Source organism: Biomphalaria glabrata, chromosome 4 (genome assembly GCF_947242115.1).
Source record: "Biomphalaria glabrata chromosome 4, xgBioGlab47.1, whole genome shotgun sequence".
Taxonomy (NCBI): domain Eukaryota; kingdom Metazoa; phylum Mollusca; class Gastropoda; family Planorbidae; genus Biomphalaria; species Biomphalaria glabrata.
This window is the reverse complement of record NC_074714.1, coordinates 3,860,883-3,888,660: the sequence shown is the minus strand read 5'-3', so window position 1 is coordinate 3,888,660 and position 27,778 is coordinate 3,860,883. Positions and strand designations below refer to the sequence as shown.

At 36.7% G+C, this 27,778-nt stretch overlaps 4 protein-coding genes and 1 long non-coding RNA gene across 5 annotated transcripts in view; 3 read left to right on the top strand and 2 right to left on the bottom strand.

Moving 5' to 3' along the window:
• Positions 1 to 15,766, bottom strand: part of LOC106071971 (sulfoquinovosidase-like) — a 28,116-nt gene extending 12,350 nt beyond the window's left edge. Inside the window, exons 1-5 of the mRNA XM_056027397.1 lie at positions 15,636 to 15,766; positions 13,813 to 13,933; positions 11,115 to 11,297; positions 8,617 to 8,824; positions 92 to 254 (exon numbers count right to left, since the gene is read on the bottom strand). Of these exons, the coding sequence (XP_055883372.1) occupies positions 92 to 254; positions 8,617 to 8,824; positions 11,115 to 11,297; positions 13,813 to 13,933; positions 15,636 to 15,643 (683 nt within the window). The 5' untranslated portion in view covers positions 15,644 to 15,766. The remainder of the gene's footprint in view (positions 1 to 91; positions 255 to 8,616; positions 8,825 to 11,114; positions 11,298 to 13,812; positions 13,934 to 15,635) is intronic.
• LOC106071962 (probable imidazolonepropionase) overlaps positions 1 to 27,778 on the bottom strand; it is a 207,720-nt gene that overhangs the window by 23,251 nt on the left and 156,691 nt on the right. The window lies entirely within an intron of this gene.
• LOC129925903 (uncharacterized) lies at positions 2,686 to 6,607 on the top strand. The gene is made up of 3 exons (XM_056027406.1): positions 2,686 to 2,912; positions 4,141 to 4,275; positions 5,744 to 6,607. Exons 1-3 carry the CDS (start codon positions 2,865 to 2,867, stop codon positions 6,335 to 6,337), a joined length of 777 nt encoding a protein of 258 aa, XP_055883381.1. The 5' UTR covers positions 2,686 to 2,864; the 3' UTR covers positions 6,338 to 6,607.
• On the top strand, positions 18,040 to 21,942 carry LOC106071966 (uncharacterized). The gene is made up of 3 exons (XR_001218510.2): positions 18,040 to 18,272; positions 20,453 to 20,532; positions 21,853 to 21,942. It is a non-coding gene; the product is annotated as an uncharacterized LOC106071966 (long non-coding RNA).
• Positions 25,740 to 27,778, top strand: part of LOC106071970 (histidine ammonia-lyase-like) — a 32,973-nt gene continuing 30,934 nt past the window's right edge. Inside the window, exon 1 of the mRNA XM_056027398.1 lies at positions 25,740 to 25,862. The gene's annotated coding sequence lies outside the window, so the exon portion shown is untranslated. The remainder of the gene's footprint in view (positions 25,863 to 27,778) is intronic.

Below are 27,778 nucleotides of genomic sequence, written 5' to 3'. Positions count from 1 at the left end.
TGAACCTCCGACATAAAAATGAGAACGAAGAAGAAGAAGAAATAAAAAATTTTAGTAACTATAAATATATTATGCTCTAATGGACACCAACCTGAAGTCCAGCTCTGCATAGTTGAAGCCATCATAGTGGACATAGAAATGCCTGGAGGAGATAAAGCTAGGCTGCGGGAAGTACGTCGTATGGTAGTCTCCCCCTGCCCTTGACTGGATGTCTGCCATAAATGTCGTCATAGTGCTCTTGTTTCGCCCGACACCTGATTGGTCAAACAAATAACACGTTGACGTGAATGTCAAAGTACGTTTCACTTTGTCGCCTTATCCTAGGGCAGGGGTTCTCAACCTGTGGGTCGCGACCCCCTTGGGGGTCGATTGACGATTTGCCAGGGGTCGCCTAAGACCATCGAAAATATGGATTGTTTTTGTCCATTCTTTTATTGCTGTATGTGTGTGTGGTGGGGTGGGGTAGCGACAGAGTGAGGGATTGTAAGAAGGGGTCGCCGAGCTTAAAAGGTTGAGAACCGCTGTCCTAGGGGAAGACGGTGTAAAGCTTTCTTGTTTTTAGAACCCAAGTAATCGCCTTGTACTCAGCTCGACGACCAATATTTGCTATCAGTGATGCTATACTGCGGTGCCCTGCCCAAGACTTAGACTTAGGTCCTCCCACGGCGTTCGGCGTAAAGGACGCAAAATTCTCTTCTTCTTAATCTTATAAAATACAGACGTTACTTCAAAAAAAGAAGATGATTACTTCATGGGTCATGCATCTAGTCATGCATATTAACCAATGACTTAAATTCTGCCAAGTCATTGGCTTTCCTGGCTGGCTCAGGCAACCCATTCCATGCTCTAATAGCACTAGGAAAGAAGGAGCATTTGTACAAATTTGTCCTAGCATATGGGACGAGGAATGTGCCTTTATCTTTGTGTCTTTCTGAGTATATTATTAGATTGTGTCTTTGTATTTGAAAATTATGGTTCAGTGTTTTATGTATAATTGCTAGTTTACTTTTTAAGTCTTCTATCCTGAAGGCTTTCTAAATTTAGTGATTTTAATAAAAGTGTTACTCTAGTCAAATGTGAATATTCGTTTGTTATAAATATCAATGCTCTATTTTGTGTCTGTTTCAGTTTCTTAGTGTTTTCTTGAGGGGTCCTAAAGAGAGAATGCATATTCTTCCATTATTGGCCAAACCAAGGTTAAATAACCAAATAAATAATCTCTTTCTACAGAGATCTGTCTCTGGCGACTTCCATTGAGACCTCTACAGAACTGAACAAGTTTAAACGTTTTCTTACTTAGGCAGCGGTATCACAAGTGTTGGAGATGCATATCACGATGTCGCATGTTTACTAGGAAAGGCAGAAGACGTCTTTCAAAAACTATAACCTATCTGGGCAAACAAATCTAGCCCAAGTCGAGGTGCTATTTGCCACGCCCCCTACCTTTTTTCGAAACGTCTGCACACAATACATAATAATGAGTTATGAGATTAATGAGGAGTACAGTATTTTACAAGGCTACGCCGTCCCAGCAGCGACCTACATATTTTGCCACATCCCAGACATAATCCTTGTCCGGCATGGTCAATTTATGTTCTCTATCGCTGTCTATGATGTCATCGACAGTGGATTTTCTGTTGATTTTAAATGTGTTTCCCACGGCGTTTTAAAAATCTCCAGCTGTCTCGTTCGTAAGCCGCCTGCTGCCAGGTGCTCTCTTCGATAGTTGGCAAGTCGGCGCCTAACATGGTCTTTAAACTATTTAATAGCAGTGAAACATTCAAACTATTTAATAGCTTTGAAACATTTAAACTATATAGTAGCGTTGAAACATTCAAACCATATAATAGCGTTAAAACATTTAACCTCTATAATAATGTAATAGCGGTAAAACATTTAACCTCTATAATAATGTAATAGCGGTGAAACATTCGAACCATATAATTGCGGTGAAACATTTAAACCATGTAATAGCGGTGAAACATTCAAATAATGTAATAGTGGTGAAACATTCGAACCATATAAAAGCGGTGAAACACTCAAATAATGTAATAGCGGTGAAACATGTAAACCATATAATAGCTGTGAAACATTTAACCTCTATAGTAGCGGTGAAACACTCAAACCATATAAAATGTTTGTTTGTTTTGTAAAATGTTTTACATGTTTCGGATGTTCCTTCAGAGTTGTTATCTTATAAAATACAGACGTTACTTCAAAAAAGATGATTACGCCATGCGTCATGCATTCAGTCATGCATATTAACCAATGACTTAAATTCTGCCAAGTCACTGGTTTTCCTGGCTGAGTCAGGCAACCCATTCCACGCTCTAATAGCACTAGGGAAGAAGGAGTATTTGTACAAATTTGTCCTAGCATATGGGATGAGGAATGTGCTTTATCTTTGTGTCTTTCTGGGTATTTTATTAAATTAATCACATGACAGATCCAAATTAATTACAATAATTAAGTACTCTTTTTTTTTCAAGAGATTTTATAAAATGTTTTTCTTTTTCTTAATTTCCTTTTTAATCCATCGCTCCTACACTAACCATTAGAAAGTTGAATATATTTGCTTTTAATTTTTAAACTATCAAACTTTGTTTCGTAAAAAAAATTAGGAAACGTGTACACTTTTTGACTACACAGTAAATGCTTATTTCCGGCAAAAAAAAAAATTAAAATGTAAGAACAAAAAAATTAATGAAATTTCTAGAAATCAATGCGGCCTTGCAGTTCTGGCCATTTAATTTTGGCCCCCCTTTAGCCTCACAGTTTTGGCCAGTCAATTTTGACTGGGTCAAACTGTATTATCATGTTTTTTTTAATTCTTTGAACTCTCGTTAGAAGGACCATAAGATAAGATGGCCGGATCTATTCCTTTTGTGGACACATTTCTTAAGCATAAAAAGGTAAGACTTTAATTACCAATAGTCTGAATAGTGGCAATAGCCGTGTAGACTTATGTTTGAAGCCTCTTCCCATCTGATGTTCTCTCCCCTGAAGTCCCATAGGAAAGCGATTTTGATAAACGCATTTTCAAATTGCCACTCAATGCGCCAGACTGCGCCTGAGGATGATTTAATTCTAAGTAAGTCTGTAGTCCACTGTAGTATGTGGACCATTGACGCCCACTCAAATTAAGTCTGCGGGCCATTATAATTTCCGGCACTCGTGTCTTTGGCCACATCGACGAAAAGATACAAAAAGAAATGAAATTGATCTGAAACTATTTTATTAGAAACCCGTGGATCTAGCACTTATATTTATTAATGGGATACTTGAAGTTTATCTTTTGTTACGCGTCGGAAAATGGCTTCATTTCTAAACTGCCCACAGGTTGTGACGTTGCAGGTCAGTGTTCAGGCCTTCTAGAACAATTGGTCTCGGTTAAAGACGATTGGTCGCCGAGTTGAGCACATTGAGCTTCTTGGGTTCTAGGGGGGAAAAAAGCCTTACATTGTCTTCCCCTACCAGCTGGCTTCCTGTTCGTGTAGTATGCGCTCTGAACATTGTTCTCGCTGGTCCCGGGTTCGCGCCCTGACCGCCGCTGTCCTGGGGGAGGGTTGGGCTAGCACGTTATAATCTTCTACTTTAAGGAACGTCCGACAATTTAAGTTTTTCCGAAGTTCTTTCGATAGTTATTAAACTTGTTAAGAAACTGATTCACTGCTTATATGACAATATTTTAAGGAAAGTATGAGACTTTGCATGTATTAGATCTGTAATTGAAATAAGAATATGTTGTTTTTTTTTTAATTTCCTTAAACTTTTATGAGATTCATTAGCTTTCTTTAAAACTGCACCTGAAAAAAAAATCACAAAGTATATTTGGAATACTTTTAAAGTTAACAATCATCTACATTGCAATATAAATTCTCTGTTAGGGACCCCACAACCCAAGCAAATATGAGGAAACTAGAACAGACGCAGCCGTTAAAACAATAACCAATTCGACTAGTTTAACTCCACTAGTAAAATCTTTAGATTTAGAGATATTTCAGGACAAAAGATGAAAATGAAAAAATATCACTTAGACATAAAACTCTGTACCATAACTTACAAATACAAAAATAAAACATAATAAAATACTCGGAAAGACACAAAGATATTATCTTGTTATATCATTGTATTCTATAGATTGTACTGTTTGGCAAAAGTTACTCTCCTGAAACTAATATAATCAAAGACTTATTGAAACAGAATTACTATTATGAATTATCGGATAGATGGTTCTGTTCAGTTGATATTGAGAAAAGACAAGACTGCTCAACTGTAAGTATCTTGTGTTGTTTTTCTTAACTCAATAGGCCTTCGTTCATCTCTCATTTTATTGTGGACTCTTAAGACTATTTTAAGAAATGAGTTTTAGAGCACAATGAAATATAAATATAATGAAATATAAATATCTTATGATTTGGAGCAATATATAGCTATATATGTGTGTCTGTGTTTAGAGATAATGTTAACATTAAAATTAATAAAATCTAAAGATAGCAAGGCAAATCCGAAGAGTCTTTGTAGAGTGGTTATATTTGCACTGACTGACAATGTCTTGTAAAGTTAAGGCAGTGTTTCTCAAACTTTGGGGGACTAGCCCCCCCCACCCTCCCAGGGCCGACCTTACGAATTGCGGGGCCCAATTTAATGGAGGCTTGGGCTCCTAAACATTTCACGGAGGTTTACATTCGTCAAACTGTTCGAGATAAACCCCTTTTATAAACCTTTGACCCGGAAGGACTTTATCCAGTGGCCAGGGTGAAAAATAGACTCTTCACCGACCATTGTTTTTAAAGGCCCCCCCAACGGGGAGCTGGAATCCTCCTTGGCTTATATATTCAGAGTCATCTTTCTCTTGGTTAACTAGCCCCTCCTTCCCGAAGTTGGTGCCCATTGTCCTGTCAGTGCTAATAGTTCCGCCAGAAACAATGTCTGAGCGATAAGTGAAGGCAAGGAGTTGGACTGGCTGTCAGGGACTATATAAGATTCATGCCATTGGAAGCATCTTACTGGTAATGCGGGGTGCTTATATCCATTATCGCTTTCGATAATGTCAATCGTGCGGAGCCGTCTCAATCAGCCCCAACAAAACAAAAGCAGAAAGTAATCTACATTGTGAAATAAGATGCGTGAAAGGAAAAGCAGTCAAAAGTAAAGGAGAAAAAAAGTATTTCCAAATGAAGATTACAATCATGTAATCCTACATGTCAGAATGTCAGCAAACCAGCCAGTCCTCGAGAGCTTGAGACAAGAGATACTCAGATGTAAACTGAAAGTCCAAGAAAAGTTAAATGTAGTAAAAATATGACCAGAAATGTAGAAGTATATCTCAAAAGTTATCGACCGTCTGGATAAATAAAAGTAGGCCTATATAATATGTATACAAAGATAGTTTTCTTATTAAAGTAAAAAAGTATAGTTCCAAGATGATGTAAAGGTTATCTGTTTCAGTGGCCTGCGGTTAACGAGGGTGTCATGTGGCAAGTACAATGACCAACCGCCTTTACGTTTCCCCAGCTAAAGTCAGGTACCCATAAGAGTTGGTTGGACTCAGGGGCGCCCTAAAAATACCAAAATTCAAAATCCCAATCTTCACCGAGATTCAAACCCAGGACCCCTAGTTCGGAAGCCCAGCGCTTAACCACTCAGCCACGTCGCCGTCAGTTTTCTTATTTCTTGACTCAAATTTATTTTTGATATTAAAAAAATGTTTATTAAAATTTTTTGTTTTATGTTGGATTAGGTGGAGAATTATTTGATGCTTCTGACTGGCTACAACAACCGCCAGGTGCCGCTCCTGTTCGTCAGAGGCAAGGTCATCGGCAGCTACGACCAAATACTCCGGCTTCACAAAGACGACCGCCTGAAGAGGCTCTTCACTAGGTTCTCCCTCGAGAGCGACAGTGATGACGACGACGACGATGTCAAGGTGTGCCGCATGAGGCGGCACGAGATGGTGGTCCGCGTGGAGGAGCTGGACGAGACGGAGGTCGTGGTCAAAGTCGCCGACTGGGTGCAGCTGGACGAGAAGCCCATCGTGGACTACGACGCCTTCCGGAAGTCAGACAGCACGACCACCGTATCGTCGGAGCTGAACGAAATCAATCGAGCGTCATTCATCAACAGGGTTGAGCAGAAGTACAAGCCGTCTGCCAACAAGAAAGCCAAGAGCATGACAGACGTTGATCCCGAATGGGTGTACGTAGGCGGGAAGAAGCATAAGGATCCTTCAGGACACATGGGGTCCTCTACAACCATGATTAAGTCGAAACACGTATTCTCCGTGGGGGAAGTTCCCTTAAAAGAGCAGATTTTAGAAAAGAGCAAAAACAAATAGGGACAGCTAGTCGTTGGTCGAGGGAAAAAAAACAACATAGTGATTAATGATTATAACGTAATATCAAACAATATTAGACATAGGATCGATTTAAGTATAGTCGGGCTAATTATTCAGATTTGTGTAACTCTTGGAAGAAGTATTAATGTTTACAAAAATAAACTATGTAAATATAATAACTATTTTATAAAGTAAATAATTCTTTTGTTGATACTTTATATATCTATCTGTATGACAAAATAAATCTGAAGTGGTTAAAAAAAAACAGTACATTACAGTACATGACTTTTTCTTCTTCGTTTTCATTTTACATGTCGAAGGGTTCAGATCAGTAATCCTATATCTGAGAAGAACTGCGCAATGGTTTCCAGATCTGGCAGTTCCCCGTATAGTTTTTGTCCTATAGAAAGGTTTTGGGGCCAGAGTCTTTTTCGGGCCTCTTCATATTATATGTAGCTTTGAAAGACATGGTCAGTATTCTCTGAGTTGCTCCACAAGGGCAGGTTTCGCTCGTCCCGACGTTTAGCTTCCAGAATATATGTTGTCCCATTCTGTTGTGTCCGGTTCTGAGTCGAAAAAGTATGCGCTGGTCATGTCGAGATATCTTATAATAGGCGTACTTTTTCTTGTAATTGGGATAAGAGCTGGTTCAATTCTTATTTATTATACTCTCTATTATTTTCATCATTTCTTCTGGGTAGAGAGAGATTTTTGTTTGTTCAATCTTCCATCTTTGGCCAGTGTGTCTGCTTTTTCACTGCCTTCTAATTCAGTGTGTGCTGGGATCCATTGAAGAAGTTTCCTCGCTGTTGGTGTTAAGGTTTACTAGCTGTCCTGAGTTGCTTTATATAGTACACGACTGATATGGTTGAAATTGTATGATTATTATAAGAATATCCATGCTTCATTAGCTTGCTAAATGCTCATTATTTTAACAAGTAGGAAATGGGGTATCTGAGAGATTGCGTACTATTGTTAGTGCTCTATTCCATTACGATTCTATAATATTGATTGGGTCCATGTTCACTGCATCTAACAAATTAATCAGTTTACACACAATGTTTCGGGCTGGAATTATCCACTAGAAATATTTACACTATTAACAGTGAATCTAACATGTGAAGTCGTGACTAAGTGGTAAAGCGCTTGGCTTCCAAGCCGAGGGGTATCGGGTTCGAATCTTGATGAAGATTAGGGATTGAATTTCGAAATTTTCAGGACGCTCCGAGTCCAACCAACTCAGATGGGTACGTGACGACATTTAGGATAAGTAAAGATCGTTGTGCTGGCCACAGGACTTCCTCGTTAACAGTTTGTCATATAAACATATGATTTATACATTATCTGCCCTAAGGATTGCAAGGTATGGAAGAAGTACTTCTAACAAAGCTTTATATCAACTCACTCTGTCTTACAGCTATAATGTTTGAACACTTTATTTCCACCACACCCATTCTCGGATCATGTTGAAGATATTATTAATATTTATTGGTGAAGACAATAAATGAATAAATAATAACAAATTAACCAGTTAGTCCATTAATGAGTGGTAATTAATTATTTTGTTTGATAACAATGGAGATGAATCATCTAGTATTCAATTTGTGGGAGTTTGTTCCCTTAGATAATTGTACACGTTATTTCTCCCATAAACATTCTCGGATCAGGTTGAAACCTTAAACAACTATTGTTTGTACCTAACAAAACAGGAATCAACTTAGAAAATTAACCAATTAGTCAAATAATATTTTAAGTAAAGTTCCCCTTTCAGACGGTTAACGAGCAGGGTGTCATGTGGCCAGCACAATGACCAACCGCCTTTACTTTCCACAAAAGCTTAGGTACCCATTATAGTTAGGTGGACTTAGGGGCGCCCTAACAATCCCGAAATTCAAGATCTCAGTCTTCATCGAGATTCGAATCCAGGACTCCAGGTTCGGAAGCCAAGCGCTTAACAATAGCCACTGCCCCCCAATTAATTATTGTTAATTAATTATTTAGTTTAATATAGCATACGGAAAATAGTAGACATAGTTTTAAGTGCGGAGTTTTTGTCCTTTGATAAGTTTTTTTATTATAAATAAAAAAGGATTATTAAGAGAAATAAACTGTAAGTGTGAAGTTCTTCTCCTTAGATAAGCTTTTTAAAAAGATATTTGTATATTTTGCTTGGTTTATGCCTCTTTTTAACGTACTCTAACCTCATTCTGAGAACTTGACCTAGTTTAAGTGGATTCTAAAGACCAAACTGTTTCTTTAATGAAAACATATAGCCAGACCTTGTTCCCTGACCCATATAGGAAAGACGTTCTCTTTGTTCTCCTCTCTGTGCCTGAGATTGAAATAAGAGAACTGTTCTCCACCTCCGTAGATTTCTTCGTTCGTCGCCGCCTTGACACGAAGCCAGGTTCGGTCAAAGTCGTGGCTGCTGTCTTGAATTGACAAAACTAAAGGCTGAGACCTTTCTGACTTTAATAGTAGAGATACCTGTTGTGAGAATAGACATATACACTAGTGAGAAGATTGAGAGTATAGAGACGTCTGTTGTGAGAATAGACACATACACTGGTGAGTAGACTGAGACAGAGACAGCTGTTGTCAGAATAGACACATACACTAGTGAGAAGATTGAGACTATAGAGACGGCTGTTGTGAGAATAGACACATACGCTAGAGGAAAGACTAGGGCTAGGATATGGACTATGACATGGATTGTTTTATTCATCTTTTTTATCGGTGGCTGAGTGGTTAAACGCTCGGCTTCCGAACCTGAGGTCCTGGGTTCGAATCTCGGCGAAGGCTGGGATTTTGAGTTTCGGGCTTTTTTTAGGGCACCCCTGAGTCCACCCAACTCTAATGGGTACCTAACTTTAGTTGAGGAAAGTAAAGGCGGTTGGTCATTGTGCTGGCCACATGACACCCTGCTCGTTAACCGTTGGCCATAGAAACAAACGACTTCAACATCATCTGCCCCATAGATCGCAAGGTCTGAAAGGGGAAACTAGAAAAAAACTATGTAATGTTTATATTGACTCTTTTTTTTTTCAATTAAAAACAAGAACATTCCATAGAAGACCACAAAAAGAGAGAGAGAGAGAGAGAGAGAGAGAGTTAACAAACACAACCCACTAAAAGAATCTTATTGAGTGACTTTTCTTCTTCTTCTTCTTTGACATTGTACTAAGAGTTAAGTGTAAGTCGAAGACTCCTGCAACTCTAAGACCCACGGAAACTCACCCCCCCCCCCATTCGGCCTGTCTAAACACATTTCTGTCTGAGAAAGACCTAAAACTACAACACAGATACATTTTGACATACTTCACGTCCCCCCCCCCCCCCCCTAAGAGCAGTGCTGATACAGTCTCACGGTCTATCTCATTACAATTGGCTGGTAACCTTTTAAGTCAAAGCTCGCAATTTCGAACGTTGTAGAACCGACTCAATTAAGTCAATGTAACCGACCATCGATTTATTCGTATATACGAACAGCAGGGCTGTTAACGCCGGAAGTGGTAATAGTCTTAAGTCCATCATTACCTATAAAATGCTTCCAATGGCATGGGTCTCAAATAGCCTCTGACAACCAGTCCAACTCCTGGACTTAGCGTGTGGTTCAGTTACTGAGCCTGGCGGAACCGTTACCACAGACAGGAGAAGGGGCAAAGGCGAGTAACTGGCGCCTAAACCAGTAAGCTTCGGGCAGGAGGGGCTCGTTAGCCTTGGTTGGCTACCCACCTAGGAGAAGGAAAACTCTGAATCCAAACCTCTGCTACCTTGCGGCTTTACCAAACGCGGGAAAGGCTTCGGGAGACAACCCTGAGGAAAAATCAGGAGCTGGTGACCCGTAGGCAGATTGTGGCACAGCCTGACAGAGCCTGAGGCACCACTGAACTCACATCAGCTGCACGGAGAGGGGGAAACTGTTGTGTGGGCGACATCGTTCCGACCATAAACAATGCCTAGGCTTTCATCTCACTTGCGCGAGATGAACCATAGTCGTTCTACGACTGAAGGAGGCCAACCAACGAACAGCTGCTCTATTGTTTCAATTGAAGAACACTAGAAAACATCTAAATTCAATATATCCATGATCGACTGCATAGACTATCGGCAATAAGGATGTAACGAATTACATCTGCTTGGATCCCTCCCAGACTGAACAGTTTGTTCAGACAGGGGAAGGAGAGTTTCTAATAGCTCCAAGAGTCTTTGACTCAACTGTTAGGACAAAGTCAATAGAAGAAACATTAAAATTATAAACAAAATGTACACGGGAAAAAACAAACAAGAAAATTGAAATGCACGTACCAGGAAAAGTGGCCAGTACACACACACACACAACTACAGCGAACAAACAAAATTAGGAAACAACAGAAAACATAGATTACCAATCGTTGAACAAGCAAAATAAAGAAAAATTTTAAAACAAAATCTTATCTAAGGAGAAAAACTCCACATTTACAGCCATATAATAATTACTATTTTTATTCTCCATCTCAATACTGTAAGATTTATTTCCCTTTTCCTGTATAAAAAAAAAGTAATTTCTTTTATTCAATTAACTAATTGGTTAATTTTTTTTTAATTCAAGTTTTGTTTGGAAAAGCGAATACTTGTTCGAAGTGTGAACTTAATCCGAGAATGGGAAGTGGGAGAAATAAGGTGTTCAATTTTTTACCAGAAAGAAAGTGTTTTATGAAGGGACAACAGATTTGAAAACAGTTGGTCAAGCAGTATTGTAAGGTCAGTTTGAATAGGCCTTGTTAAAGACACTTACCCACGTTTCCCCTGCACTGAGACGCAGTACACACGATGTTTGGTCACATGTTATGTTGTAATCAGCCAATGGAATTCTCGCGCTCGTATAGTCCTCAATGAAAAAGTTGCCAGAGTCCTCGGGGAAGAGCGTTAAGCCAAGGCCGACAAACAGCAAGGGAGATGACTTGGTGTGCTCCAACAGCTTAAATAACAGCAACAACAAAACAAATAGAAACAACAACAACATTGATTGAGACTTTCCGCGAGATAATAATTAGAGGATAATGACATACACCGATAAACAAAAATAATACTAACAAGAATACATTTTCTAATCACAGTCTCGATTGACATTGCCTGATTAAAATGTTCACCTCAGGTTAAGATGTTGAAAAGACTCGTGGAATTCCTGATATAGAAACAGGAAGTAGAATGAATAAATTGACTTTTGGGCAGTCAAGTGGTATCCTTTGGTCAAGTGGTATCCTTTGGACAAAGCAGTCAAGTAGCCTATTATTTTTTAGTAGCGACTTAAGTAATTTTGAGTTAAATAGTCTTCTGAGACAGTAAACGTATCTTGATAGTTTTTCTCTGGACTTAGAGAGTCAAGTAGTAACTGTGAAGTTTATTGTTACCCGCTGTGATGCGGATGTGATTTGATAAGATTAATAAATTGTATATGTTTGGCCCCGTTGTTATGCGGACGCGACTGTATTCTATGTATTGGATCATTTAGCAACTACCATAAAGTGTGCAACATATTTTTTTATGAAATAAAAGTTATTTCTTGTCTGCCAAAACTCGGACTCACTTAATCTTGTGCTTGTTACGTGTCAAGAGTGACTCCAAGCGTGACCTCCGTGACCCCTATCGAAGGCGCCGCTCCAAGAAACAAGAACCCAGCAGTCTACGCATTCGCGACACGTCAGTAGTGACCAGTCCAATGTGTAATAGTAATACAGCATCCTTTCCACATTACACATTTAGAACATTACACATTAAGAACATTACACATTTAACCTTTTACAAGAGGCCTATTAAATATGCGTCTTCTGTTTGGGCACAGCTCAAGAAAACAATCAAGATACTAGAACAGACGCATAATAGAACAGTGAGATTCATAACAAATGAACATTAACATTTGATTAGAATAACATCGTTAGTAAAATGATTAAATTTAGAGATGCTTCGGGGCAGGAGACTAAAAACGTTAAGTAGGCCTAAAACACTGAACCAATAATTTACCAATACAAGAACAAAGCAAGACTAATGAAATGCTCAGAAAGAGGCAGAGATAAAAGTACAGGGGAGGGAAGCACGAGGAAAAGAAAAGCTGGCCGGATAACGTAACATTTCTGGACCGGCCTTTCTCTTGATAGCCTGCTGACCGTGATTTCGTTACGCGAACTGTCACAGCACCCTCTACGACGAAAGTCTAGGGTCAGTGGATATAATGCATAAAGAAAAAGGAACACCAGAAATTAATTAGATAATTGTCTTTCTTTTTATTTATTAATGAATTTGTTTATTTTTGCAATTCATAACTCTCCTATGAAAACTAATCGTGCATAACAATAATAAGACCTTTTTAAAATGCAAAAGAACGTTACCAAACATAGTACTAAATACATTTACTATATAGAACAATGTAGGTAAGTATGGTCAATTGCAGAGCGAGCTGACCTGCAGGCTGCAGGCGATCACATTGATTGGTTGGTTAATAGTTGATACTGGAATAAGCACTAACGATAAAGAAGAGGGAACATTTTGACAGATTTGTTTTTTCTAATAGAATTACAGCCTTATTGAAATTGTGTTTTTAGCATCAACGCATTCCATTTCTTGTCATTTGTTCAGAAGATCTTAGAAATGGACTTTTATTACTTAGCAACATAAAAACATTACTGATAAATATTTTATTTGAGTTTTTATATAATGAGTCTTAGTATAGCTTTGGTCTCATTGTTAATATAGTTTAATGTGCTTTAGTCTTTATCTGGGTATCTGGGAAAGGCTTTATATAGATGTATTGCATTTATTAAATAAAAATATTTTAATTACTTAAAAAAAATTGTTAACACATCCTTAGTAATCTCATATCGCTTCCATGAAACTTAAAATAGGCCAAATAATAAAAGTCACTCGCAAAAGACGCAAGATACACATTTGAGACCAAAAGAAAATCCACTGCCGAGGACAAACGCAGACGGCGAAAAAAAAATCTTAATCGACCACCGGCGGACAATGGTTATGCTTGCCCAGGATGTGGCAAAATATGTAAGTCACATCGGGGGTGCGTAGCCATGGGAAATACTGCATTCCTCATTAATCTTCAGACTCGAAGACAAGCTTTATTATTATTATTATCAAAAAGTAATATTTTAATTACTTAAAAAAACAACTTAAATCTCACATCGCTTTCAAGAAACTTAAAAATAGTCCAAATAATAGAGGCACTTCCTAAAGGTATATGTACTGCGTATATTAAATAGTAATATTTAATTTACTTCATAAAAATTGTTAACACATAAACTAAAATCACTTCCAATAAACTTATAAAAGACCAAATCATATGAGTACTTCCATAGGTTAGGCCTACTGTTGAACTTCTAGTTTATCCAGACGAATATGAAACGAAAAGAGTATAATAAACTGGAAAAAGGGGGTGTCGATCAGGTTGATCTAACTACCGAAATCCTTTAAAATGATAGAAATACCTGAATATTGTTGATGGATACAACGAAGCCTTGGCCATTATCCGTCACATTAAACAGAAGTCCACAAGTGCCCACGGAATTACCGAGTAAGACCAAGAGATACAAGTACTGCTGAACTGACCTGTCAACAAAAGCACATTATTATTGAAATACAGTACAATTTGATTGGTCTTGCCGGATCCAATGCCATAAAGTTTTAAGTTAGAAGAAAAGGCGTCATGCGTTGTTTTATTGGATTGCAAATTCAATTGTGGAGGCGCGGTGGCTGAGTGGTAAAGCGCTCGTCTTCCGAATCGAGTAATCCCGGGTTCGAATCCTGGTGAAGACTGGGGGTTTTAATTACGGGATTATTAGAGTGAATCTGAGTCCACCCAGCTCTAATTAGTACCTGATGTTAGTTGGGGAAAAGTAAAGGCGGTTGGTCGTCTTGCTGGCCACATGACACCCTCGTTAACCGTGGGCCACAGAAACAGATGACCTTTACACCATTTGCCCTATAGATCACAAGGTCTGAAAGTAGAACTGTACTTACATTGACTTGTTATGTTAGTCACAAACTTCACGATGACCTACATTCTGCCAAGTCACTGGTTTTCCTGTCTGACTCAGGCAACCCATTCCATGCTCTAATAGCACTAGGGAAGGAGCATTTGTACACATTTGTCCTATCATACGGAACAAGGCATGTGCTTTTATATTTGTGTCTTTCTGAGTATTTATTTAGGTTTTGTTTTTGTATTTGAAGATTATGGTTCAGTTGTTTAGCGGTTCCCGAAAGAGGAAAAAACGTTATTAGTTTTGTGTGGCCTGTCTGTCCGTCCGTCCCGTTTAGTTCTCGTAAACTAGAAAAGATAGTGAAAATCCGACATCATAATATTTTAGACCATTCAAAGTTCTGATGCAACGGCTACTTTTTTCTTTTCTAAAAGCGAAAAATCTCATTTTAAATCAATTATGCAAACAGTTTTTTCATAAAAATACATCACTTTTACAACTATTCACTATTAATGATAATAAGCACATGAAGCTTATAATATATAATACACATGTCACATCTATGCAAACGGTTGTAGATGTTTTGTCAATTTTTTTTTATTTTACATTGTTAAGTAAGTTCTGTTATACTAAGTACTATATTTACACACAAAAATTTTTATATTTAAAAAATAAATCTATTTAGTATGCATATAAATCAGACATAATTGAAAACAACAATTAATAAGTAGTTTTTCATATTATAGCATTAACTGCAATGAGACAAATATTATAGAGAACCTAATCACAGAAAAAAAAAATTGGGGGGGGGGGTAAGATGTTTTATTCTTAAGGAATAAGAGATTCGCACTTTACAAAACAATAAGATCAATAAGATATTCATTATAAGACATCAGTTAGGCCAGGTTCACATCTAACTTCACATTCACTTATCCTTTGATCTGCTGGACCGCTGGGGCACCACACGAGATCTGTTAACCTTTTTTTCTCCATTATTTTCTGTCATTTGTCTTTCATAGAATTTCATTCTGATAATATTGAAACCTGCCTTTTTACCTGCCTGGGTGGATCACTTCGGGGGCCGATTTTCAGTTTGTGTTTCCACACAAACTGTCTTTGTAACCTTATTTTATGTATAATTGCTACTTAATTTGTAAGTCTTCTATTCTGATTGATTAGATATTTAATTAGATGAAGACAGAGACACACATTTGAGTAAAGAATAGAATTGCACCAATTTACCAGGCTTACTACACATTGATACGTCAACGTAACGACATTGCCATACTTTTTTTTTAAAATCAATGATTATTGAAGAGTTAAGTTACCTTGTCATGACGTCATGTAAACAACAAAAAATCAACAGTAACAATTTAACAATGACTAGGAACTGAATGAAGTGAATTGTGTCCAGAGAGCAAGTTAAAGTGTGTTCGTTGGAATGTGTGTGTGTGTGTATGTGTGTGTATGTGTGTGTGTGTGTGTATGTGTGTGTTCCAAAACCTCTATCGTTACTAGACTAAAGAACAACATTTTTATCTATATAAACGGAGGCAGTCACTAAAACTGGACCTGTGACTAGACATTATCTTGAACTATAGACTACGATCGGCTATTGAAGATTGAATTAGATATTTATATAAACATATTCTTTAACTGGTTGAAACTAGTTGAAATATAGCCAATGGTTGTCGTTAGCAAAAAAAAAGGTTATATAGGAATATGCAACCTATTGAAAAGTAATAATAGTAAAGTACTAATAATACATAAAACATTTGAACCAAAACTTACAAATATAAAAATATAACCTAATAAAATACACCGGAAAGCACAAAAATAAAGACACATTTCTTAACACCATATGCTAAGACAAATTCGCAAAAGCGCACTCTCTTTCCTCTACCGTTGTAACGTGGAACCAGTCGACATCGCCCGAAGCACCAGGATAGATTCACAAGCAGGGCAAGCATATAAGGTGGGTCATGGATCGCCGATTGTGAGCATGCCGGATGTAAGACGCCTGCAGCGTCTGGTGATGTTACAGACCTAAAATAACTGTTGAAGTGACCTGGGTAAAAACAATCGCCACAGTAGGCCTACACGTAAAATAACAAGGACACATATGACGTAGTCTACGTAATCTTTTTTTTTTTAAATGAAAGTCTGTTACTTATAAGACAAGATTAAAAGAACACTTTTGGGTCTGTTAAAAAATAACACTTTCGCGCCCCTTACAGAGCTTAGCACAATGAAGACGTTTATTGTCCTGGCTTATTAACCCGTAGGAGGCGCGGTGGATGAGCGGTTAAGCACTTGGCTTCCGAACAGGGTTTCTCGGGTTTCAATCCTGATGAAGACTGGGACTTTTAATTTTGGGATCTTTGGGCGCCTCTGAGTCCATCCAGCTCTTATGGGTAACTGACATTAGTTGGGGAAAAGTAAAGGCGGTTGGTCGTTGTGCTGGCCACATGACACCCTCGTTAACGATTGACCACAAAAACAGATGACCTTTATATCATCTGCCCTCTAGACCACAAGGTCTGAAAGGGGAACTTTACATTTTTTTTTATTAACCCGTAGACCTACAGCGGCCTGCTGATTCGGATAGTTACTTGTAAAGAAAGGACTTATATGAGTTTGTTCCTGCTTAAGGAGCAAGTGCTTCCGATCTTTTTTTTTTATCTCAACAAAATACTTTTTTTTTACTTAACACTGAAATAAATCTTAAGAATAACGTTTATAAATGTGATATCTAAAAGACCAGCTTAGGCGCTAACTTGCTTTAGCTGACATAGAAGAGAGCACCTGGCTGCATGAGGCTTCAGAACAAGACAGCTGGAGGTCACTCACAAAGGCCGCGGGATACACATTTGAGACCTAACGAAAATCCGCTGCCGATGACAGACGTAGACTGCAAAAAGAATCTTAATCGACCACCGGTGGACAATCACAGTGGCCTGCTTGCCATGGTGTGGAAAAATATGTAGGTCACAGCTAGCTTAGGGCTTCGTAGCCACGGGAAATACTCATTTATCTTCGGACTTGAAGACAAGACTATTATCTATTTATTTTGATATATCCAGTATATACTGGACAAAGAACCAGTAATTAAAAAATTAATGTAGTAAACTTAATATTTATATTCTATTTTAAAGGGGGGAAAGTAATATATTAACGGCAATCTCTTCGATTCCAAAGATTAAGGATGATAAAAAAAAAAACGCAGTAGATGTAAGCCTACGTGTATAAAATCCACGACATTCGCGTTATTAGGTCAGTTAAATTGTCGTTTTTTTTTTGGGGGGGGGGGTGAGGCGCGGGGAGGTAGAAAACATTTTTAGTTGCAATGAAACAATCTATATTCATGTTGTCACCGTTTTTTTTTTATTTGATATTGTTATATTATTCTAAGCATATGTATTGCTATGTCACCGGTATCGAGAGTCAAATTTTATTTTCAATGTTGGTGTTAAAAGTATGATTCTTAGAGAAAGTCTAGGTTAGGAAACAATAGCTTTTCATATTATATCAACTTTGAACAAAATTTAGATCTAAACCTTAAAACAAGTATATCAAAAATATGTTTAGATGTCTAAATAACTCACAATTTTGTATTCACTTTCGATTTGCGGTTAATTTAAGATATATCTAGATTAAATTGTGTTTCGTTAATATTTTGATTTTTAATTTTGTACTCTAAAGCTCTAGATAACTCTTCTTTATTGCCGTTATTATTAATTTTTTTTTACTGCTAATGACTCCTTTGACTCAATCAGTACCTTTTGTCAGCACGTTGGAATCGTGTTCTCAAAATAAGAACAGATATAATCTAGAATCTATTAATCAAGACTATAATTTAGTGACTAAATAACTTACATTAAAACAATGGGTGCTCCTTCAAACACTTCAATACACAACACAACTTTTCGATTCCTAAGAAGTTGCTACGTAGATCCATTCAAATGGTAATCACAGTAAATTAAATAATCATACGACTATTAGATCTAGTGTTATTCACTATTGTCACTATTGACTATTGTATGTATTGATTGTAGTCTAGTATTGTCTATAATAATAATAGTTAAATAGTCATATAATAGATTAAATAGTGTCAAAGACTTAGACTCTATATTCTATATCTATAGTTCTAAACTCTATAATTATATAGATCTAGATCTCACTCTTAGTCACTCTACTAGATTTAACTAGATCTAATTATTTTCTAATTATAATAATATAAAATAATAATCTAGATCTAGTCTAGTTAGTCTAGTAAATTCTCTAAGAGTCTAAATTCTAATAAAAATCAATTTTAATTATTAAATTAATTTATTACTTTACTTAGATCTGAATAAAAAAAAAAGATCTTTAGAAGCATTCTAGGGCGCGAGACTAGGGAGTAAATAAAAAATGATTAAAATGTATTTTATTACAGTCTAGATTAATTTTAAACATTATTAGACTAGAGACTAGATCTAAAAAAAAAAAGTAAAGTTCCCCTTTCAGAACTTGTAACAGCCTGTGGTTCAGTGTGGTCTATACTAGCGCAGGGCAGATGATGTAAAGTCATCTGTTTTTGTGGCCTACAGTTAATGAGGGTATCATGTGACCAGCACAATGACCAACCACCTTTACTTTTCCCCAACTAATGACTAATGTAAGGTACCCATTAGAGCTGGGTCTGGGTGGACTCAGAGGCTACCAAAGGTCATAAAATAAAATAAAAAATCCCAGAATTCAAACCCGGGACCCCCGGTTTGGAAGTCAAGCGCTTTACTACTCCGATTATTAGATCTAAAATTTATTAATTATAAGTCTAGAGATTCTAGATCTAAATAATAAAACAGTAACTGACAGAAGTTCAACTGACTGATTCTCAATGATTCTGATAAATAATATTTATTGCACTGACATTGTCTCACATAATTTGGGGTCATAATGTTAAGTACATCTTACAAATCTATCCTTACAAACAGAATTTATATGCTCTTTCAATTCTTTCTTCCCTATTGTATGCATGACGCGTAGGACAGAATCATATTCTTTTTTGAAGTAATGACTGTATTATATAAAAGTTAGTTTACATATTTTCATGAAATAAAAAATTTAGAGGAATAATTACATACGAAAAAAAAAATCACTTATTTTAGTTTTTGCTCACTAGCGAAATAAAAACAAAACACTTAAACCAATTCCAATGGGCTTACATCGCTAAAACTCAAAGAATTTTCGATTCTATGTCAAAAGGCAGTTTAGCAATGTTTGTCATATACTGGTACCGTACCTATGCTGCAGTATGCTAGATCAAGATTTAATCTAGATGTAGTGGCTTTATGATATAGATAATAGATTGAGAATAAGACTGAAATGTAATCTTTAGAAGTCTAAATTCTGACTAGCTAGATCTACAGATCTTCTTAATATGTAAAAAAAATTCTAATCACATTTTTGTGAATGCTTGGAATAAATATAAATAAAATTTAAAAAAAAAAAAAAGAACACTAGAACATTTTTTTTTAAAGTTTTAATGTAAATAAAGTATATAATGAAAAATGGAAGAAGTCATGGTGTCTGTAATTCTAATTTCTAATTAATTTAACTTTGGTTTCAGAATACATCAGATATTTATAGTTGTGAGCTATGACTGTTGAATTACCTTTGACATGATTGGGACATAGCATAATTCTATGCCCACCTTCACCAAGATTTGTTAGTGCTTATCTTGTATATTTTAGGACATGGGCCAAAATTCCTTTGTTTCTACATGTGTTCTTTGTTCTCTGTCTTGTAGCCAAAGCATGTCATAATATGTATTTATAATTTTAATTCTGGTTGGAAAATGTAAAAGAAGGGACTGGCCCCTCTCTTGATATCCTACTAAGAACAGCTGCTGACTGGGGAAAAATAGAGGAATTTGTTTACGCACAAACTGTCGCAGCACCCTTATGACAAAAGTCAAGGGACAGATGAAATGATATTTTAATTCAGGATTTTTTAAATGTACATTACCAAACCCATGATTATGTGTTTTGCCTAAACAAATAACCCCACAGAAGTGCATGTGTATATGGCTTTCTAAGATAGAGGTACAGTTAAAACATATAAAAATCAAATGTCAATTTTTTTCCATTTCTTTGATGTTCAGGTCTCTTGTGAAAAGCATTTCACTCTTTGCAGTGGCAATTTTGGTAGCTAGAGAGATGACTGCAGCTAGTGTGGAGCCTGGTAAATATTTAGATTAACATTCAGATAAATTATAAGCAATTCCTATTTTTTACCTTTCAATATAATAATATGTAAGTTTTCTGAGTTTTGTTGCTTGAAAGTTTTTTGTTTTTTTTTAATGAGATTTGATTTCAGTGCTGGATACTTTGTTAGAAACCTATTGCATACTTTGTGTTACAGAGTACATGACATTCTTTTCTACTTATACTCTTTTGACTTAAGCACAATTAAGTCAGTCATTATTATAATGACATTAACAATCCTGCACCCTGCCATTGGCTCAATGTTATGCTGGGATTATAACGTAAAATATCCATTTCAGAAATAGCAATCATCAGGGCGTGGCAGTTAACTAGGGTATCATGTAGCCAATACAACAACCAACTGCCTTTACTTTTCCATTTGTATGTCTGGTACCTATTAGAGTTGGGTGGAATCAGGGGCATTTAAAAAACCCAACTGTTTTGTAGCCCTCAAAATATATGTCTGTAATCCCAATAAAGAATACTGGCAAATTATAATCTGATTAATCAAAAGTTTATTTCAAAGTGTTTTTAGCAAGATTTGATGTTTGATCTCTTAAATAATTCTTAGTCATCAGGCTAGCCAAAAGTTATCCTGTCACATTGTTCCTCTAAAATCTTTATAAAAAAAACAAACAAATGCTCAATGCTCAGGAAATATGTTGTGTTTGATATCAATATCAACTTTGTATGCAGTTGATTACCAAAACTAATTAAAGGCTTTACTACAATTTGTGAGAAAAGCCCTATCTTTCTTAATAATTGGTTGCAATATAAAATTGTATATTTATAAATGCATATATCTTCAGTTTTACACTGCAACGGTCTACTTATTAAAAAAAAGGGTTAATGCACTATAGCTATGATATAGTTATGCCATTCAAAGCTGTCTGGTAATAGATAATGTCTACAGATATTTAGCCCTTATTAGCTCTCTTTGACGTCACTCGTAAATGTAATGATGACTAACTTATATGCCATATTTTGTAATGGCTAGCAGAAAAACAAGCACTTTTAAAAAAGTTTTCTCCCTTTGATCATTTGTTTTCCCTGCCAGTACAGTAGTCCAAAATGTTTTATTACTGTAATATTAATTGTTTTATTAAAAAAAGAATGAACTAATTTCTTGTTGATTGCAACAATGTACCGGTACTTAAAATTTCTTTCTCACGTTGTTCTGTAAGCTGCCCAGGCATGTTTTCGTCCCTTTATGTATCAGGTCTAGAGTGTGCATTATATTATTTGCACCCAATCCTTAGAAGCTGTCTGCTAACTAATCCTGTCTTCTCTGTTTCAGCTGCTTGATGCTTGTGTTGAAACATCATGGAAAACTTGTTGTGATATTAGCATTGGACAAATGAATTAAACTTTTGTTTTGCATTTTTGACCGAAGTGTTGTATTTTTTTATTCTAGTACTAGTAGACAGTGGGCCTGACACGATAAACTATCATTGCTTGGTGCCACCTTGGGGGAGCTACCATCTTCTACCAAGCACGTCCCTAGGTGGCGAATAGGGGAAAGACCCTTAGATATAAGGGTTAGCTGTGAATATCAAATAAACAGCTGCAGACCAACTGGTTGGCCATCATGGAGGATGAGGTGAGGGTATCCCAGTGGTTAGAATATTTACTTGAAACATCTAAAAAAAAAAATCCAGGGAAATGATTGCAAAAAGCGAGTATAGGGCGCTTAAACTTTAAACCCGGGTAGATGAAACTCATAAACTAGGGATAGTAATTCATCTAGGAGAGACAACTCTGAAATAAAACAACTGCTGCCTTGCAGCCGATCTTGGCTGATCAAAGGCTATGGAAACATACCCAGAAAGAAAAGCAGGTGGAAGCCGGAGTCAATGGGCCTCCTGGCGCATAACACATTGACACGTAACCTCATCTAAAATGAGAATGAAGAAGAAGCTTGGTGCCACAAACTCAGCTGTAACAGCATATATTGTGATAACATATATGAGTCAATTTGAATTGTTAAATCATGCTAATGATACAGCTTAACTAATAGTTAATGGCCTTGTTCCCGTTTACTAACTAACAAATAGCAAAATATTTTAATTAATTGCCAACAAGAAACAGTTATTTAGAACCCATTTTTCAAGTCACTTTCAACAGGAGTAGCTAACTTCTTTTTGTCAATTAAAAGTGTTCTATACATCAAAGGAAAATAAATAATCCTTGGGAAAATGCAGCAATATAAGAGATTAATAAAAAACAACAATAGAACACCTTTAGCTTCATAAAGTGAGAATATTTTTTTTTAAATTTATAGTTATAGGTAATGGGAAATAAATATTGTTGATTTAGAGTGAAAGGGAGATAATTGAAGTTTTGTTTATAGGGTAGGGGGTCATATCTTTTGGTTTCTTTATCCAGATCAAAGCGTATTAGAAAATATTGCATCTAGCATTATTCATGTGGAATTGTGACTTGCAGTCAGAACAATCGCATATTTTAATTAAAGAACAGATTACAAGTTTACACATGAACACGTTATCTCTGATTCAGTGATGTGCAAGCACTGTCACATGTTTTAGAGATAAAGTAACAAACCAAGGCATCCATAGTAAACAAAAGTTGTTAGCTTATCTTCAGAAATGTTGGAAGCCTAAGTACAACTATAAAGTCTCCGGGGTTAATGACTGGTTAATCTTTGTGACCAAATACTTACATTAAAACAAAACATTACTGCATTATAATAATACAAACTTTCATTTTGGTTATTAAAGTATCTGACCTCACGCAGTGGCAACACATCGTATTTTAATGTACAAATGACAATGGCATACTAAATGTACAAAGAGTGCTACACTATACATTGTATATTCGGAAGTTCAATTTGATGACACAATGTCTAGTTATAGGCCTACGTCATTCATTCTAGTATTGAAGAACCAGCACAGAACTTTCTCAACAAAAGGTAATTTTATTCAAAGTAAAATGAAGTTTTTAAATCACGAATCAAGATCACTAACCATACTTCATAAAATGGCACACAATATCGACCTAATTCAATAACACATCTCATGCCTTACAAGAGACAACAGAACTCTGGACTTATGTTAATGTAACATCAAAGGGGCATTCACATCTCGTGAAAAGCCACCACTAGGATGATCGGACCACAAAACAGTATAAGTGCTGCCTAGTTACCGTACGAAACTTAAAAAGGGCAAAGTCATTAAAAAAAAAACGTACATGAATGGACTCAAGACAACATTCTTAAACTACAGTAGACTGCACCGACTGGAATTTGTAGATACCATTTCAAACCTGGAAGAATGGGTCGAAGCAGTGTCGAATTACATTACATTTTGTGAAAACATGTGTATCAGTACTAAGAGTATCAAGATATACCCCAACAATAAACCATGGATCACTGCAAAAATAAAACGGGAAATCATAAAAAAAAAAAAAAGAGCACATATGAGTGGCGACAGACAGAAAAAGAGTACAACACGAAATTTCAACGTCGCTCTTCAGGAAGGGAGGAGAAACTACCGCACCAAGCTGGAAGACTCGATAAAGACAGGCGTGGGGTATCATGAACAAAATGATATGAATACAAGTCAAAAGTAATCTTGCTACAAGAGACGACAAAACATTATCCAACGAGTTAAATGATTTCTATTGTCGCTTCGACACGAAAAATTTTAATTATCAAAGACTCAAAGCCCTTGAAGATGTCAATGTTAACAACTGTTTAGAATTAGCGATTACTAAAGAGCAAGTCTGTAACATTTTCAAAAACGTCAACCCAATGAAAGCTGGTGGGCCTGATGGAATAAAAGGGCGAATTTTAAATGAATGTGCTGAACAACTAGCTGAACCTTTCCTAGAGATTTTTTCCACTTCATTACTGAAAACGAGATACCATCTGTGTGGAAGTCGTCCATAATTGCACCTGTGCCAAAGGTTTCCAAACCAAAGGAAATGAATGACTTTGGACCTGTTTCACTTACTTCCATTGTGTCCTAAATGTTTAGAAATAGCCTACTGGTTAAAATGTTTCTTCTGAATGACATGTGTAGTAAGTTGGACCCTTTACAATTTGCCATCCTCAATATTGTGCCTACAAACATCTAGACTTACCTAACACTTTTGTTCGATTGTTCTTTATTGAACGACATGGCCAAATTGTGCCGATGTGCCTAAAATCAAATCAAATCTGTTCTTTATTGATTTCTCATCAGCTTTTGATACGATACAACTTCATTTACTTATTGAAAAAATGAAAGCGATGAAGAATAGTCAATATATAATACTATGGGCTAATGAATTTTTGAGCCAGAGACCTTAGAGCAGGGGTTCTCAACCTGTGGATCGCGACCCCTTTGGGGGTCTATTGACGATTTGACAGGGGTCGCCGAAGACCATCGAAAAAATGGATTGTTTTTGTCTACTCTTCTATTGCTGTGTGAGAGTGTGTGTGGGGGGGGGGGGTTAAAAGGGGTCGCCGAGCTTAAAAGGTAGAGAACAGCTGCCTTAGAGGGTTGGGGTAAACAATGTAATATCAAATGCACGTATAGTTAACACAGGGGCGCCCCAGGTGGCTGCGACATTGAAAATGTTAATTTTTACACCAATGATTTCCAATCCAATAGTCCTTTTTGCTCCTTCACAAAATTCTTTGATGATTCGCTCTTGTTGCCTTGCAAGAGTCAACTGTATCTAGAACACCAAAAATAACAAATTAGAGAATGATCTATGTGCATTCTACTTTTTCTGTTTAACTCTGCGTAACAGCAGCAACAAAAGTTAATTGAATGAGTGTTTAATATGAGCTGGTTAAGTCTGGCTTCTTATCCGGTACTGGCCGGTTTAAAAAGTCAATGTTATGTTCAAGAAAAAAAAAATTGCCCACCGACAGCCCAACATCAAAGTCACACCATTCACTAAGAGATATCTTTATCTTAGCACCCATGGCGGAAAACAAACTACCTCGACTGCCCCAAAGATTTAGGCTTCTACTCTCAGTTTCATGTCCAAGACAAAAAAAATCGATTTGATGTGGACATTGTCAATATATACTCTTGAGAACCGAAGATAAAGATGATTGCGTTAGATGGAGAAAACAACTTCAAAGAAGAGTGACACTCAAGGGACAGAACTCACCCCTGTTTGTTGATCGGATTGCTGGACCTGGCCAGCTGATAGCAGGTGTGTCCCCATGCTCGGACACTTGATTGGTTGGGAAAGTCTACAGGCTGGAACAGCTTGATATAAAGGCGAGAGTCAAGGTTAAGGACGTCCATTTAACCCAGTTCCATTACATTGTAAACATTTGTAGCAACCAAAGTAAGTCAACCCTTTTATTTAGCTCTAGATCTAGTTATAGTCTTTAAAAACATTGCTTGTATACGTATAAATGATCAAATTGAAAAACACAAAAAAATTAAATCAAACTTTTTTGGGGAATATTTTTAAGAAAGTTAACAAAAATTATTTTTTTTTAACCATAATCGATCCTGTGAAACTTTTTTTTTCTTTAATCGAAAAGTTTAAGAGTACATTTCAAATATGCGCACACAGATTATGGTCTAAATCTTAAAATGACACATGAAAGCAATGAGCAAAAAAAATGTTCCGCTGTCGAATCCATTTTTGTAAATGTACATGTATTCAAATGTACATGTATTTGATTAGATAAAGCTTACAAAAGCATATTTAAGTTGAGAACTGAGCAGAAGGCAATATCTTTGAATTCATTCAGTTGGTACCAGGCAAGGCCTGATTTTGCAATAGCAAATAATGGATGCTTGCGAGGCCCCTTTACTAAATTTCTTTTTTACAGTGACCATTATTACTATTAAATAGATCATTCTAACAACATTTATTATACAACAAGCATAGGAAGCGACTCAAAACATAGCTTCGCAAACAATTTGTTGAATATCTAAGCTATTAAAAAAAAGTATTAAAACATAAAAAAAAAACAGTTACCATTAATCGTATGATAAAAAAAGTTCCCCTTTCAGACCTTGTGGTCTATAGGGCAGATGATGTAAAGGCCATCTGTTTCTGTGGCCTACGGTTAACTTGTGGTCTATAGGGCAGATGATGTAAAGGTCATCTGTTTCTGTGGCCTACGGTTAACAAGGGTGTCATGTGGCCAGCACAACGACCAACCGCCTTTACTTTTCCCCAACTAAGGTCAGGTACCCATTAGAGCTAGGTGGACTCAGAGGTGCCCGAAGATCTCGAAATTAAAAATCCCAGACTTCTCCAGGATTCGAACCCCGGTTCGGAAGCCAAGCGCTTTACCGCTCAGCCACCGCGCCTCCTAATCGTATGATAACAGAATAATTTAGAAGTGGGCCTTTCTTATTTTCTTCTTAGCAAAGTTTTTTAGAAAATTTTCATAGTTAAAGCCTATCTCTCGGTATGTCTTAACCAAATCCACAATTTTTCCAATGATGTCACCCCTGAGGCAATATCCATGGTGTTACTTCGAGTTTCTGGCTAGCAAACTTTAATTGAAACAGTAAAGAGTACATCAAAGTTACAAGTACAACATGTACGCTACTATCTCACCTTAATAAAAAGTAATCGGATACTATTAAACATAAATGAGTACTGTATTGTATGACACTTGTGCAAAATACGCACGATGACCGTCGGACGACGTAGAAGTTGGGATCGTTGTTTTTAAACAAACCAGGTCGCTATGCAGGTTACTATTAAACGGAATTGGAGAATGGAATTCCATGGAGTTATGATAGAAGTGAAGAACATTGACGTTAAAATATTTAAGCGTTTCCCCGTTGGAAATATATGTATGGCTTCAGTTACTTAAAGTTATGTCTCTCGTATGACACACTAAATATGTTAACCCTTTACGTCTTACACCTTTAAAGGCCTGTGATAAGAGCCATGATTGATAGTGATATGCTAATTGTAAATTGCGGAGTCCTCCCAATTAGAGGAGAAATCGGTCAAATTGGCCCAAAGCCGGCCCTGGGCAATATAAGATATAGCTTAGGAACCCCAAGAAATATTTAGCACTGACAACTAATATATGGAATTAAAAATGGCTATTAAAAAAAGGGCCCCATATCTTAAACAGCTCACGGCCTTTTCAAGTCTTAGTAAGGAGACGGTACGGACGGTTGTTGTTGTGCTGACCACATTACACCCTCGTTAACTGTTTACTTGCTTTAAGGTCTACAAAGTTTCAAGAAAAATTAACTTTCCAGGTCAAACTGTTGTGATTG

Excerpts from the sequence above, each read along its gene's own strand:
- LOC129925903 (XM_056027406.1), top strand. The coding sequence starts at position 2,865 with ATGGCCGGATCTATTCCTTTTGTGGACACATTTCTTAAGCATAAAAAG. Across the intron at positions 2,913-4,140 it reads CATTTCTTAAGCATAAAAAG|ATTGTACTGTTTGGCAAAAG; the intron begins GTAAGACTTTAA and ends TGTATTCTATAG. Across the intron at positions 4,276-5,743 it reads AAAGACAAGACTGCTCAACT|GTGGAGAATTATTTGATGCT; the intron begins GTAAGTATCTTG and ends ATGTTGGATTAG.